Source organism: Mastacembelus armatus, chromosome 12 (assembly GCF_900324485.2).
Source record: "Mastacembelus armatus chromosome 12, fMasArm1.2, whole genome shotgun sequence".
In the NCBI taxonomy this organism is placed as follows: Eukaryota; Metazoa; Chordata; class Actinopteri; order Synbranchiformes; family Mastacembelidae; genus Mastacembelus; species Mastacembelus armatus.
This window is the reverse complement of record NC_046644.1, coordinates 10,746,740-10,763,832: the sequence shown is the minus strand read 5'-3', so window position 1 is coordinate 10,763,832 and position 17,093 is coordinate 10,746,740. Positions and strand designations below refer to the sequence as shown.

Here is a 17,093-nt window from a genome sequence, read left to right as displayed (position 1 = left end):
CCGTCCCCAACTACCACGTAACTTGGAGGTCAGCTGCACAATATGTTCTCCTTTCCAAATGTGCACATGTAAGTATATGAGTGAAATGATAGTTATGTCTCAGTGGATCTCTATCCAGATGCCTGTAATAGCCCCCAGTGTCAAACAAAAAACTGTGTCCAATTTTAGCACACTGACCTAAAGCTGACCTCTGGAACGGAAAATTAACTTCAGGTGTCTTGTATCGCCAAGTTCGACACATCATGCACAAATTAACTTGTCTCACTGCTCACTTTCCCAAATGCAAACAACTGACTTAGTGAATTTGATATTAATGTTGAATGACTGTCAAATGTAGGAAAATAACACAATGCTTGAATTTGCTTTACCTACTAAACACTCAGAAACAGGCACGCACATATTTAATGATTCTGTGGTCCACCAACACACATTATGCACTATGTGTGTGTATACAGTAGATACCTTCATATGCCATTGTTGCATAGTGCTTTTAGACAACACACTAACCAATTACTCTCCATTTCATGGTCCAGCAAGGCCAGCCGGCTGGCAGGCCCATGTTACATAACAGTATTACACAGCATTTACAACTCTGCATAGTAAAACTAACACAACACAAGAAAACCCTGTACATATCATAGCAAATGTCAAATGCAAAAAGTGTGTTATTAATATACACAGGAAATCCAAACATTATGAAGGACATATGCACATAAAAAACATAAAAAACAATTACACACAGTCCCTTACACACACACACACACACACACACACACACAGCCTCCATCACTTCCATCCATCACCCCCATTTTGTCCGTAATGCCCTGCGGTATAACCATTTCGGTTGAAGGTGCTGTGGTTAGACACGCACCCTTGTCAGTGGCAGCTACTTCACTTTAGAAGCAGAAGAATCCAATGACTTTCCTCTTCATTGCTGCCTGTCTCTTTCGGGCTCTTCCTGTCTCATTCCGTCTCTCTGTGGCCATCTGCTACAAATTACATGACCCAATGCCTAGGACAAGGCTCACTGGAACAATATCAGCTGGGATTGGAGGGATACCCATGTCTTTTCAGAAAACCAATTCAATTTGGAGTACCTTGTAAGAGCAGTGAACTATATGTGTTTAATGTATGTTTAGCCAGTACACTGGAGGAGGTGTCTGTGTGCTCTTAGTTTTAATAAGTCATGTGCCTAAAGTGCGTACTGAGTGCTTAGATGATAGTGAAGAAGGAATGAGAGATGAGGGAAAGAGGAGGATGTGAAGAAAGCATGCAAAAGTAAACAAACGAGGGCAGCAATGGAGGAGAGGGAGGCAGATAAAGCAAAAATGGAGTTTAATATTTTTAGGCAGCTTCAGTGCAAACAAAGTATTGTTTGTATTGAGGCTGTCATAGTAGAACTTACATTAAAACCCAAAGAAAAAAAAAATCATCACCTATGAATACCAGACAAAACAATTTCAGAAGTGGTGTCTGAGAAAATGTCAAACCCTCTTAGTCCAACATGAAACTGAGAAACGCTGAGGGAGAAAAGAAAGTTCAAAAACTTCAAAAATCCATCACAAAATAGGAGAGGAGTGAAGGGACAAGCAATACTGAGGGGAAAAAAAAAAAAAAACAACTCAGTGCCTTCTCTGTAACATCCAGCAGCCAAGGGGAGATTGCATTAAAAATTCATCCAGTGATTTATCTGCACTCTTCTTGGCAGGCTGGCCCACCACACTCCACTATCCTCTTTTATTGTGCTCTCTCTTTCTCACTGTCAAATTACTACATGCGCACCGTTGCATACGCATTGAAACGACAATAGGGCACACATGCATCAAAATATCTAAGCAAAAGCTCACTCATGGATGTATGATCTAAGAGCAAAGCCACAAACAGACTGTTCATGCCAAGCTGGAAAAACATGGCATTAAAATGGAACGGAGTATAAGGAAAACTAGAAAAATATGATATGAAGCAATACGTAGAACAGTCATCACCGGTTTTCAACTGCTGTTACGACCCAGCTCGTCTTGTTTCAAAAGAGACGATATTCATCTAAATTCTTCCCTCATCAGTCTTCCCAAACAACACTACCCAGCCTACTTTGCACTAAAGAAAGGAATTTTATTAAATCTGTGTCTTTGTTCCCAGCAGCGTGATTTAAAAGGTTTATTACCTGCCTATAAAATATTATGACTCGACTACTAAAGCAGATAAGCTGACATTGCAGTGTTTCCGGGCATACTGTTACAGTGTTAAGTATGGTTATGTCTATATGAAGAAAAATACAGAATACAATAAATAAAACATGAAATGACAATGCCATATAGAAGAGCAGGAAACTGTTAGGATAAAAGGCTTTTAAAACCTCAGGCAATTAGGTTATGTCTTCTGGTGATTGTACATCAAAGACACTGCAAAGGTAACATTTTACATTTAACACATTCTGAAAAGCGAAAGTGAAACCGCAGAGTTGTTGAAAACTTTCCACTTGGCAACTTCTGCAGTAAAGCCTCCAAAAACTGGAGGTGTGAACTAATGAACAGATATACAATAATCATCCCAAAATGTGTTGTGTATGTGTGTGTAGGTGAAAGAAAAGAAGGGAATGCAGAGGCAGATAAATACTGTGGTTATGTGCAATCACATGTGCAGAGGAAAACTGACAAAAAAGCAGTTTCATGTATTATTTGGTTTACATGTTGAAACCCTCGCCAAGGTCACCCACACTATTTGCTGCATCACCATATTACAAGACTAATAGCAGTACTGTGTTTGCAAACTACACACACACACGCACACAGTCTCATTACCCTTGGTTATTTATGACCTCAACCATGTGTCCTCCTCTGCAATGTCCAACCTCAGCACCTTCAGCAACATCTTGTTCAATCTCTCTCAATCATTCATTTTTCTCCTCCTTTCTCTTTCTCTTTCCTCTCTCCTTCCACCTTCACTCTTCCATCCCCCATCACAAACCACTCTTCCGTTCTCTCCCTTTTTGTACTCATTTCTCCTCATTCCTTTTCTTGTTCTAGTTTTTAATAATTCATCTTCTGCTGTGCTCCCCCCTCGGGGAAAAGCTCCCACTGTCACAGGCCAAGACCATTAATCAACCCCTCGTCTCTTCCTCTCTCTCTCTACCTCCTAACCCTCCTTTTACTCCTTCACTTTGCCACTCTTTACTTCTGTTTTCCATATTCTTTTTTCTTTTCATCTCTTGTGTTTCTATCTACCGCTTATGTTTTCATGGGCCTATCTACCCCACTTGTTAGTTTCTCCCTCCAATGCTCCCTTTAATATTTTGAACTGTCTCCCTTTCCTTCTAATGACTCCTCCTTTTTACTGCATCTATCCCCTCCTTTAAGATGCCACTCATATTATTACATTCGGGGTCCTTCAACATTATTGATTAGGCCAATAAAAATATGTCAGTTATCTGTCTTATTTAACATATAACACATGTAACAAATAAACACAGGCAGGACGCAAAGCAATAATCCCATATATAATTATTGGTTGTCCTACAAAAGGACATTATGACCACCCTCCAACCTGGTGACTCCCTTGTGGTGTCCAGTACCAAGATATTAGCAGCAGGTCGATTAAATCCTGTAAGTTCTGAGTTTTAGATTTGTTCCAGCATGTCCCCCCAACACTCTGCCGCCTGTTTGTGGCTTGTCATTTCCCAAATCAGTGTCAGTAGGTACTCGACAACAGCTGAATGGGAGCACATAATGAGCCTGGGTGTTTTGGAAATGCTCCATCCTGGTTCTTTGGCCAGAACAGTTAGGCGGTTAGTCATTCAAGTCACACAGGTCTTTACACCTGCCCATTTCTCCAGCATGCATTACACTGACTGTGAGAATTGATTGTTTGACTTGATATGTGCCATTGTTATTTATCTAAGTGTTTTCATAATGTTTTGGGCTCATTGGTGTAAGGACAAGCCATACAGCAAATTCAGTGTTACTAGCTCAAGTGAGGGAGAAAAAGAAATCTGAAAAAAAAAAAAACAAAAAAAGAAAATCCCATGAACGACCAACAGTAATTAAAGTGACTGTTCCTTTTTCTCTTTCCATTAATCACCACTCTCTTTTTCACAATCACGCTCCATGACAATCTCCTGTTTCCTTTCATCCTTCTCTTTCTCCCCGTGTTAATGTGTAGTTCTGATCTTTTGTCTAAAAACATAGAGCTACACACTCCCTGTCTGCACCAGCTCTTATCTAGTATTTACCTATCTCTCATTCACGCACACTCTGTTGTCATGTTTAAAATGACTTATCAGATTGAACTCTTACACTCCACAGTCTGCACACTGCCTCCTCACTCTGATTGTGATTACCGGTAATCCACCAGTATCAATGTGCACAGTCGCACACAAGCATCCACACACCACCTATGGACAGAGAGTTCATTACCATGCCTGTAGGAGGAGTGGTCGCTTGTTTCCTTCCTTCTGACGCCCACTTGCTGGAGTTGCAGGGCGCGTAACGGGGTGCAGAAGCAGGGTTACCGGTCAGGATGTTGCTGTAATGCCGTTTCTGATCCTCATGTGCTCTTCTGTCACTGTGGCCACCACTCTACTACAGGTTGAACTTCTAAGAAATGGAAAAAATGGAGACAGAAGACAGAGAACGGGGAGAAAGACGTGAAAGGTTAACTAGTGCTCCACCAGAAAAGAAGCACACAAAGGAGTAATTGTGGATTTAGAATATGACTAGATAAATAAAGTAACAATATACTTTAAAAACTAAAATAAAACATACAAGAAAATACAAGAAAGACAGTAACTGATTGAAATCCTTATCATGTACCCAATCAACTTCCATCATGCTCAACCTGCATCTGAGACACACACACACACACACACACACACACACACACACACACACACACACACACACACACACACACACACACACACACACACACACACACACACACACACACCCATTCATTTTATTTATGAGCTGGCAGGGATGTAATACAAACATGTATCTGTGTTCATACACTGCACACACCCTTCTCCACTGATACACAGACACACACACACTGTGTGTGACTGGACATGCTAACTAGTTGACAGCCTAAACATTAAAAAAGTGAATACTTTATGATAACATACAGACACAAGTTTAAAGCAGAGTGCTACAACATTGGTCCTCAAAGTGAGTCCACATATTGAGAATCATGAATGCACACTGACATTTCCAGCCACTTGTACAGTGATGAAATTGTGTGGAAAAAAAAAAAACTAGGGCAATGTTGTTTTCACGGCACAGCACTTCTGATTTACCCCAGGATGAACAATAGAGTGGGAGACAGGAGAAAAAAAAAAAGGAAGAGGAAAGGTACCGAAAAAACTCAGCTGGACCTAAAATGATAATGTTTAGTGCTTGGTGACAGCTGGACCATTGTGCTGCAGAGTGCTCCTTCCACTACAATATGTGACAGTAATGGCTCTAACCTTATCTTGTCCTGGCTTTTATTACTTTGAGTGAACAAAAAAAAAAAAAAAAAAAAATAGGTGACTGTAAAGTAATCCTAATAAAACATGTAGAGGCTCTATAGAAACTCAGATCACACAAAACAAAAGCAACAAATATTCAATGCCTGTAGAATCAACTAATGTTTACAGATTTCCATGCCAACAATAACAAGTTTATGATTTTGTAAAAAGAGAATTGAAGTTACTTGTGACTCTTATGGTTCCATAGAGCAAACTAAACATCTGGCGTTGCTATGAAAACACAGGCCAGTTTTATTGGTGTGGAGCAAGCTGAGGTGAACAGATATACAACGTTCCTATTCACAACATAAAATGTCAACACTATCGCCACTGACAGTACACAGACACATCTGCTCACACTCAAACCAGAGCAATGACATTTACAGAGCTGTGCATGTCTGCATGTGTTCTCAAAAGAGCGCAAAAGATTTCTGCCACCTTCAAGAGTTGCATGTTTGAAACTGGTGTTAGAAAATGAAGTAGTTGTAATGTCATGCTGCAGAAGAATGGAATTTACTTATGATCTACATGGTAAATTTAGTTTGTGGTAACTACATCATACTCCCAAAGAACTAAAATGCTCATGTTTTTGTTGACTAATTCGTTGATGAAATTTCTATCAGCTAAATTTGACTATCCATCCATCCACCCATCCACCCATCATCTATACCGACTTATTCCTAACCAGGGTCACAGGGATCTGCTGGAGCCTATCCCAGCTCTCTCTGGGTGAAAGGCAGGGGTACACCCTGGACAGGTCACCAGTCCATCACAGGGCCACATAGAGACAAACAACCTCACACACTCACACTCACTCCTATGGGCAATTTAGAGTCACCAATCAACCTGACATACATGTTTTTGGACTGTGGGAGGAAACCAGAGTACCTGGAGAAAACCCACACAAACTCCACACAGAAAGGCCCCTGATGGGTTTCAAATCACGGATCTTATTGCTGTGAGGCAACATTACTAACCACTAAGCCACCCTGTCTCCCTAGATTTGAGTCATCTAATAAACAGTAAATCAGACCTTTGGCCTCAGGACTAATATTACAATAAATCTAAAAAATAGCTTCCAAAACACAAACTATATTGTCAGCGCCTTTGTACTGATTTGAGTTCTATCTACAAAACCCATAATCTCTGAGAAATTAGATGTAAGCACTGCACAAATGTGGGAAACAATAGATCTATTAGTCTATTGCAGACACCAGGCTGTCTATCTCTCTCTACTGTTGTACCTTGCAAACTATTACTGGCAGTTGCCTTTTATTTATACTATGATAAACACTAATGTTTCTTATGTGTAGAGTATCTCGTCACCCATACATCCAGGCTTCGATCTGGATGCTGTCAGTGGACACAGAAGATAAACACACATGATTGTTGGTCTCTCCTGGAGCAGACCTGCTGGGGGATTAAATTGTGGTGATGCTGCAGCCTCTCAGTGAAAGCTCAGTGGGATCCAGGGGGAACAAGAACAAGAGAGGGAGCGATGTAGTGAGTAGTTAGAGGAAAGACAGAGAAAAATGGAGAAGATTGGAAAAGAGCATCAACAGGAACAAGGGAGGGGGCAAAAGAAACAAAGAGTGGAACTATAGGAACAGAATACAAAGTGGTGCAAGGGGACAGAGGGGAATCGGATAAACAAGAACGCCAGATACTGAGCTGGCCCCTCGGGCAAACAGACACCACCAGAGGCTGCTCCTCATTTTCTCTCCAGTGCTCCCTCTCTTAGCCACTGGCCACTAGTCTGCCATGTAGACAATTACCTCCTCAACACACGTGGCAGCAACAGTGTCTCTGTCTATACACTTGTGTTTTGCCAGTTACCTTACAGCCAACATTCTTTCCTAAAGGGAGGTACGCTCTCATCCAACATGGCTGGGCCACTTAGGAGTGTATGCACATGATTATAGCTCATGCACACAAACAGATACACCCTGCCAAGAAACATAACAACGTGCCAGCCCCCATTCGATTCTCATTATCTGAGCAATTCAGTGATGAACAACAAAACTCCAATTCCCTCCCTTTGTTTCACTCTCATGGCACTTTCTCATTTTTCTTTAATTAAAATCAAAAGTACAAGAAGGAGGAATACAGAATATGCTATGGCTTCTAAATGTAATTAACCTAAATGAAATGCTGTTGGATGATTCAATGAAGCACTGGACTTCATGTGGGTCACATCATGCCCCCCCTGTCACCCCTCTGTCTCCCACTGGGGCATGTCGCCTGTACAAACTGTATCTGCCTGTTTGTGCATGAATCCTCCTGTGGCGGTGCCTTCCTTGGGCTAATACTGACCAATTAATAAATTTCTCTCTACAGCCACCCTCAGTATCTTTGTACATGACTCCAACCAGTAACCATTCACCATATTTCTTCTCCTCTCTCATTCACACCATCCTGGTGGGTCATTAACGTGTGATTGTGTGTTTTCCTCCCGAGAAGCAGAGGAGAAAAGGGGGGGAAACCGGCAGAAGCCCTGCCTCATTAACGCTGGCGGTGGTTCATGGACATTAGCATGTGCACACACGCATACACAGACTTGCACACACCCATTTGTGTATGTGTGTGTGTAATCACCCTCACCTCAATTTGATTCCATAGTAACTGAATATATTTCTCCCAGAAGTTTATGCATAAAGGAAAACACAAACACCTGTGCTATGTCCTTCCTGTGCCAAGACTTGGTGATTACATCCTGTTTTCCTGACAGAGTTGAGAAATCAGGCAGAGGGATAAGAAATGAGGGATCTGAACTGATTAAAAGATAAATAAAGAGAAATAGCAGAGCTGTGGATTTGCCGAGATGGCTCTGAGCAGCGATTCACACCTTTCTCATCTGATAACCATCAAATAAGATGAGCAGTGGAAGAGACAGAGTGAGGTTAGACAGAGGATTGACCAAATCCAGAGAGAGTGTGCTAATTAGTGTTAGATGAGCTTCTTTTCACAACATATTCCCTTGTAAAGTTTTCATTTTCTGCGTAATATTGAATTTAGATTATCAAGTCTTTGGATCATTCTGCCCTGAAACTCCAAAAAAATACTGTCATAGTCAGTGAATGGAGCCCAGTTGGAAGTGAACTGGTTTATTCACCAGCCACATTGCCAGCAGGACACCACTAGTGTAGGCCCAAGGTCATTATTTCACCTCAGATCAATGGTTGCTTACATGCCACAATAGCTTGAGGAGAAGTGTTACTTTGTAGCCATATACAAAATCTGCCAATGTATAATTATGAATTAAACACTACTTTGCATTATTGTCACAAATTAGTGTTATTTTCATTTTGGGGAGATAAAAAACTCAAAAACTAATGATCTGCAATAAAAACCATCTGTATTGTTAGAACCAAGAAAGCTGAGGGGCCAACCCTCTGAAAACGCTTCCTGCCATAAGAAATCTTCTCATTTTTCTAGTCATTGTTTTGATTTTATTTCTTTTTTGCTGCATTTCATCACTTAAATCTACTATTTTGTGGAGGCTCTGACATATATTATATTATATTATATTATATTATATTATATATATATATATATATATATATACACACACACACACAGATGCATTGATGTACACTACGCATGGAGGTACATTGAAGTATACTGAGAAGTGTTCACATGTGAACCAGGAAATGGTTTGCATTTCTGTTTGATAAATGACTAGCACAATGAATTAATTCTCTAAATTCCTGGTGATTAATTCCCTGTCAATGAACTATTTGATTAATCAACTCTTTGTTCCAGCATTGAAGGAACTTGCACGACTGGCATTTAAAACTTGTGGTTTGAACTTCAAGCTTTTCCTGGGCCTGCCCCACAATTTTTGGATACTTCAAGAAAGTGTTGGATGAAGACCAGACAGATCTCATTTACTGTTAAAGAAGGTACAAGGGGACCGTTCATGAGGTAATGGCCTCAAATCCATATGTGTGTTAGCTCCTGCTGTTGCTCTGTCATTCTCACTCATCTTCTTAAGCAACAACAGTACAGGCATCTCTGTGTGCTCCAGTGAAATGTGTGCAGGTATAAATATGGGTGATATGTCTGGCTGAGAAATCTGCGTGTTATTTTGAAGTTATTTCAGACAGTGTTGATTTTTCTCTCACATAACTATTCCTAGTGAAGGTATTTTTAGTCTCATGAATGCCTTCCTCGCCAACGTTATTTCTGAAGTATCACATTCATTATAAACCTGAAAGACTGTGTGAGAGTTTTAGCAGCCTGTGTGTTATATTAGCACCGGTACTTGTGGGCGGATGGCTCCTGGATTGTCGGTGCCATAATGTTTGCATCTGGGAAAACATCTGCAAAAGTGTGTGGTAATATATTGGACAAACAGGTACATACAGACACCAGCACACACGAATAATGAAACTCTCAGGACCAGGTGGTACACAATAAACGGAGTGGATGCAGAATCACGCTCCCACACCTCCCTCTCTAACCACCTCTGAAGAAGCTCGCTAAATAGGTGCTAGATGACTGAGATGTCTGTTTGCCCGGCAAGTTCTCGACTGGAGGCAGACAGCAGGACAGAGAGAAAGAGACAGAGACAGATGGAGATGCAAGTGGTTAGAAATACATTCAGTGAGAAGCACACTGAGACAGGGAGAGGCAGGGAAGGAGATAGAGGTTGAGGCATTATAATTTTTTGACTGCAGAGGAGCTAGCCGAGAGGAGATTTCAATCTCTGGTCTTCCTGAAAATGTAAAAATCCAGGTGTGGATTTTGATTAAAATGAAGATTCTCTACAAACTCATGTACTGTCTTTATATATCCCACATCACTGTATTTCTTCATTTCTTAGATCTTTTGAAGAGAAGTTGTAATAGTCAGCGTATTCATATCTTGTCACAAGAGTTGCTGATGACCTTTGACTCTTACAACACATACAAGTTGCTCATTTACAAAAAACGGCAAATACTACCTGCCCACTGAAAGGGTTTGTGATAATTTTACTCTATCAAAGCAAATATGTCAAGAATGGATTACATTTAGATAAAAAAAACACTGAGGATCCTGATGAACTATGAGCGTAACTCATTAACAATGCGATATGCAGTCCAGTTTTAAAACCTCAGGATTTGAGGGCTTTTCCTTCCCATAATGAGCCGGTTTCCTCTGCCGAAATAAACAATGCTTTTCTTGTCAGATAAAAACCTACATTTCTTTCCAGATAAGACAAAGTTTTACATTCACATACCTTTGTAGATTAAAGGAAGTATTTTCTTTACAGATAAGAAGACATAAACAGTAACCAGGGTGTGAAAACAGCCAGAATACCAGCAGATGGACTGAGTGCTTTGTTGACTGGGTCACAGTATGAAAAAGTCTAAGACAAACAGGGGAAGATAGACGTTTCCAAGGAAAAGCCTTTGGTAACATACTCTGTTCTTCTTAACTTATAAGGGCAAAGGCTGGACCCTCTGGCCTTCCTGTTCTTGTGTTGTCTCTATGTGGAATTAAGATGAGGGGGTAGGTCTGGTGGCACTACTGTGGAGGTTGCAGTCAGCATTGAGAAATGTTCACAGACAAGACTCTTATTCACATTGTCAAAGGATGCGTTTGCTGTAGTTCCCCATGACTCTGCTCCAGAATCACAGAAATAAAGCCAGTCCCTAAAATATAGGAGCAGTGACAGGCCACACTGTGCAAATGCTGATTTGTGAGAATAGGGGAGGTCTGAACAGCAACCCTAAACTGATACCTTAGGCCACAGATGCAAAAGTGCCATGCACGCACCCACAGATCATGAGTCTATATAAAACAAACCAATCCCCCGAAGAAAGATATAAAAACATCAGGAAGCACCAGTATCAGGAAGAGCAACATTTTTAGAAACTGGTTTAGCTCTCTCAAGCTGAGGATGCTGAGAAACTGACTCATGTATGATTCACAATTACCTGGACCTGCATTGATGAGCTCATGCCTGATTGTTTGCAGGAACGAAAGGTGGAAAACAAGCCTCTGGCTATCTCAGATTGATTAGATTTGAAGAACCAGTTTTTGGATTATAAAGTTACCAGCAATAGTAATTGAACAACCCATTCTAACTACCCAGCAGATTGCAAGAAAGTGAAGATAGTAGACTAGTGAATGGTTCTTTTAAATAGTATCTGACTTCTAGCACTTGTCAGTCCTTCTTTTTAACATACAGTCTATATAGTCGAGATATGGAGAGGAGGAAGTCGCATGATGTAGATATTATCTGCATTATGTTTCATTAATGCAGGGCTATGCAGCAGGCTCAAGGCCTCCTGAATGAATATCAGAACCAGCTGGAAGCTGGAGCCAATGCAGAAGCATCTTAAGAGTGCAATACTGCTCATGGCTGCTCGATGATGGCTCCAAAAAAAAAAAAAAAAAAAAAAAAAAATCATGTCTCCAATCAACTCCCATTCAAATCGCATTAACTTCTCTCTAAAAACACTAAGTCAATAACTTTTTCCTCACTGACATTACAGTCTCAGTTGCTAATTTCTTCCTCCCTGAAATATGCATGCATTTTCTTCAATTGTGCTGTCTCTGTACCATCTTCGGCAACACTACTGACGTTGAGCACTGGGGACAGAATAATTGACCGGTTTAAGAAGCAGCGGGACAACTGACAGTTGCAGTTTTCATACTGTCAATACATTGCTGAATAATCAAGAACCATTCTACACCAGAGTGTGTAATCTAAATAGGACAGAAAACCAAAAAGACTGAGGAATGAGAGAAGCTCTTTGTGCTTTTGACTGGACTCTAATGAAATGTTTAGGTGAGATTCTGCTTCTGATACTTGTGCTACTGTTGAGTTTTTAACTTTTCAGATCTGAAACACTTTCTTGGATTTTATCATTTTCATGTTGTTCAGGTGAAATTTCCATAATTTACTTTCACATCTGATGTGCGTAGGTAGGATCACTTCCTCAGATTCCACTAATGTGTCATTTGGAGATGCAATGCTGCAGAAAAACACAGAATTTCACATGTATTCACAACTATTACTGAAAATATTTTTAGCAGTGTATTAACATTTCTATTATCCTTGCATCTGAATCAACTACTGTCTCCTAAGGACAACTAAAATCACTGCATAACTGTATCCACACACATTAACATTACAGTTAATATAGTATACAGCATGTTTATCCTGTATGTTCATGCAGTAGCAGACTAAACTCTCAAGACATTTAGTGATATTTTGAGAAACAATCTAGTTTTAATGATCACTTACGCTGAACAAAAATGTCAAATATTGATGGATACATCTGTTTAATCAATACGTTAACATTGCTCTCCTCAATACCAGAGTGGACAGAGAGAACGCACATGCACGAAAGCAATTACATCTCCTACTGACTACCACACTGATTTCCCCACTGAGCTCAACTTATGCACCTGCTTTGTTCCAATTTATTGCAGGCCTCTTACGTTTTCATTCTATTTTAACTCCTTGCACGTCATTCACTTTTTGCTCGTCATCTTCGTTTGTGTTTATTCAAAGTTTATTTTGAGATGATATGCTGAAATAAGTCCCTAAGATTATTATTTTATTTACCAAATTGTAAAAAAAAAAAAAAAGAAAAAATCCAGACAAAAGAGCATCAAACTTTCTGGCCTTCTTACCACTAGAAAACTATTCAGGTGGCCAGATTGAGCTATTTTCCTAAGTGCGTAATATACCTTGGTGCATGGATTATTAATCCTCTCCCTATTGTCCTGCTGGTGTGATGGCCATATCTGCACATAATAACAGAGTTCAGTCCAACAGCTACAGTAATACCTTTAATTATGTCTTTGTTACTTTTGAGAGCCTGAAGTGGGTCAGCAACACCCACAGTAAGAATAGCTACCCAGCACAATGTATATATGCACTGCAGAGCATACAGCCTGATACAGTGGACAAATGCAGGTGGAAGAGAAATGACCATGCTTTAGTTTATGGATTGCTATTGGAATTCGAATCTATATTATCAGCAGGACAAGGGTTAGGTCAACTTTTGTTGATCCCACTCATTCATTTCTCTGACCAGTGAGAAGCATATTAATTTCATGTTTGTCTTCTCATATTTGTAGGTACAGGCTTTGCTGTGATCCTGTCATCAGATTTCAGAACTCTGAAATGTAAGCAACAGAGCTGTTTATTCACAGTTCGCCTTGAAGCAACACTCTGTCACCCTGCATATGTTTTTAACTGTTACACTGCAGGAGAGGTCAGAGAACAGAGTATTGATGAGATGGCAGAAAGCAGAGAAAACGCTGATGCTGCTTCTGGGAGAGAAATAGATAACACTGACAGGGCAGAGTTACTCCCTTCAGTCGATTATTAAAATGGAGAAAGCTCTGTGTGTGTTCAGTTCCTGCTGATGGTGGGTAACTTTGAAGAGACTTAGGGTCAGAGGTAAGAAGGGCATTTATGAATGTATTTCTGACTAAGCATATTCAATCTGCGTTTACATTATGTGTTTGTGCATTAGCATCTCCTTAAACTTAGCTTAGCATTAGTCATCTCAGGTACACCTGTCATTTTCATGGGTTGCCTTAACTGCAAACTTAACTGGCAAACACACACACACACACACACACACACACACACACACACACACACACACACACACACACACACACACACACACACACACACACACACACACACACACACACACAGTTGCGTACTGTCCTGCGTCAGTATGGGGAATAAATAGACTATCACCATGCCAGAACTGAAGCATGCTGCAACTGTGTGTGTGTGTGTGCGCACTGGTAGGCTCCTGCTGTGCTGATTTCAGCAGTAACAGATGGCCCTGCCAGGGCTCTACCAAGGCTCCACAACCCATAGACTGTAAGAAGACTTGTGAAAGTGCATACACTGTGTGCGTCTGTCTGTGTGTGTGTGTGCATGTCCCGCTGATTTCCTTCTCTGTTTTTCCACAAAAACTGCTGCAGAATTCCTTGTACTGTAACTATTTTACATACTATTGCACATACACACTGTCAGTGGTGTTGCAGTGTAAATGATATCCTAGTGGTCTCTGGCCTACTTGCCTGTCCCATTGACGCTTAACAGTTTAATCCTGCTTGAAAGGCTCTTCAGTGCTAAGCTCATGTTTGCCAACACACAAAGCTGTCGCACCCCCACCCTTGTGAGTCCGAGCAGGTTTGTGCATATCTAAGTGGTTATAAACACATATTCATATAAATGCCAGCAGTCAGATTTGAGTAAAAAAAAAAGGATGTGGGGAATTGCTATATTGTATTAAAGCTAATAATTAATAAATAGACACAAATCAGTGAAAAGGATGACACACCACACACACAATTATCAAATTATCAGCTCCCTCTTATTTTTCAGAACAAAGTTACATCAAAATATAAAATTCATGCTGAATCAATTATTGTGCTACTGTACGTGCGCACTTATGAATTACACTCATGGTTACAATGGGACAATTGACAGAAAATTCAAAATGGGTCTTCCACAACTGAGATCAGAAATTATGTCTATATAATGTTAAAACCCTCCCAATTAAAGAATTATTACTGTATATTATAAATTGTGAGGACAGCTAGGGTTGTCCAGATGTGTACTAATTCCCTAATGGGCTTCTATTCCATAATACCAAAGGCGGGCTTGTAAGCACACACAGTGGTACTGCTTTGTATCCCAGTGCTGTATCCTCCTCTCTGTCCATTTTCATTAATAAAAGCAGTAGTGCGGTGGGTGGTGCCAGATGAGCAGATTAGTGATATGTATTACGAAAGCCAAATCAAATTGAAGGATCAAGTATTTTGTAAGAAATAAATTTCACAGAATGGGCTCAGATTTATATAATCATGTGTTCTTGACATTAATAAACATAGACCTTTGCTGTCTTTAGATTGTGTCCTGTCTCTTCCTGTTACTGTTTTTCAAATTTTCACTCACATTAGCTTTTGCCTCTCCTGTCTGCCTCTCTGTTCAAACAGCAAAGAAAATCTCTTTAATGCAGACTGTTTCCCTCTTCAGCTCGATTTCAAAACACAGCAGAAAAAAAAAGTTATTTTTTATAGTAATTTACATTTACAAATAAAGATCACAGACAAATGAAATAAGGTTTAATTAAACTCACATACATATGTGTATGTTCACCCACAGTTAGACCAAATAAGCCTGATTGTTTATGACATCTGTATGATGTAGTGTTCTTTAACAGTGTGCTACATTGGTTGGCTCCATTTTTTCCCCCAACCCCCTGACTTCTTCATCTCTACTGCTTTAACAGGAGCTGATCAGTGACTCCATTCATTTCAGGTCAATTTCAGCAGTGTGCTCGATATGGCCATTTCATTACACACTTCCTTCCTGTCTGTCTCGCTGACTCAGAGCAGAAGATGGGGGGGGGGAGAAGGAAGGAAACTGAGGAGACGGGAGGAAGGGCAGCATTCATGGGGGGGGGCATCAGAAGAGAAAACAGGGTAAGTCGGTTCAAAACAGGGAGGGAAAGAGTAGAAATGAACAATATAAGGGAGACATAAAGGGCTTACATTATGTGTGGAAGATTTAAACGCTATATAATATGCATAGGGGTGAGTGATTAAGAAGACAGACAGCTGTCCTGCTTTACAACAAACAAACACATTTCTGAAACTAACATCAGCCACAGGAACAGGTCTTGTCATTAATATTACAAACAGATCATTTTTTTAATATAAATTTACAAAATCATACTTCCTGCACTTTTAAATTTCCAGTTAGGGTTCTAGACTGTGTCTTGCCCTAGGCCGACTCAGTTAAAAGCACAGATTAAGATTTAAATATTAAAAGAAAATTTCATTTATTTTGAGTCTGTGATTTATGTTCCTGGATTTTCCATGCCACAATTTTTGTCAGAGGAAGATCCAACTGAGAGAAACAATCTTAAGTTTAGGGTTTCCATGCAATTAAGGCACTTCTTTAAATCAGCACTAATTAAATATTGTTCTGCCTCACAAACACCATCTCCTCTGCTTTTAGATTCTGACATGCTAGTGCTAGTGTGTGCGGGGAAAGCATTAGACTGCAACCAGACATGAGACAAAGAAGGGAAAAGAGAGTGAGAAACAGATTCAGCCTCAACTTTTCCCTTTGGAGTTGGTCGCTATGGCTACAGAAGCATTTTTCAGCTGAACGTGGGACAAACATAAGAAAAAGTGAGAGTGATAAGATGGCGGCACAGACATAGAGCAGATATGTTGTTGTTAAAGATAGCAGATAAAACGATACTTAAAGGAAAAATATTAAAATAGAAATCACAACATCAATATCAGAATACCAGTGTACTATATAATTGTCATCTGCTGAAAGCTAAACATTCAGGATGCAATTAGAAAAACACAGCTGCCATAAATAGCATAGCATATACACTAACTAACCACAAGATACTTGATCTCCAACAAAAAACACCTTAGGTGGGAGTAAAAAGTAGTGACCCAATACGCTCTCTATGATCCCTAATGGAAAACACAGCCTGATGAGAACAAACAGCATTAAGAGACTATAACATCTCATCTTACAACCAGACAATCAGACTCCATCTATATTTCAAAAGCTACGGAAACTGTGACAATG

At 40.1% G+C, this 17,093-nt stretch overlaps 1 protein-coding gene across 2 annotated transcripts in view; it reads right to left on the bottom strand.

The window, feature by feature from the left end:
• strbp (spermatid perinuclear RNA binding protein) overlaps nucleotides 1-17,093 on the bottom strand; it is a 73,149-nt gene that overhangs the window by 29,295 nt on the left and 26,761 nt on the right. For both annotated transcript variants that reach the window (XM_026296730.1, XM_026296731.2), the window contains exon 3: nucleotides 4,413-4,592. In XM_026296730.1, the coding sequence (XP_026152515.1) occupies nucleotides 4,413-4,415 (3 nt within the window). In that variant the 5' untranslated portion in view covers nucleotides 4,416-4,592. The remainder of the gene's footprint in view (nucleotides 1-4,412; nucleotides 4,593-17,093) is intronic.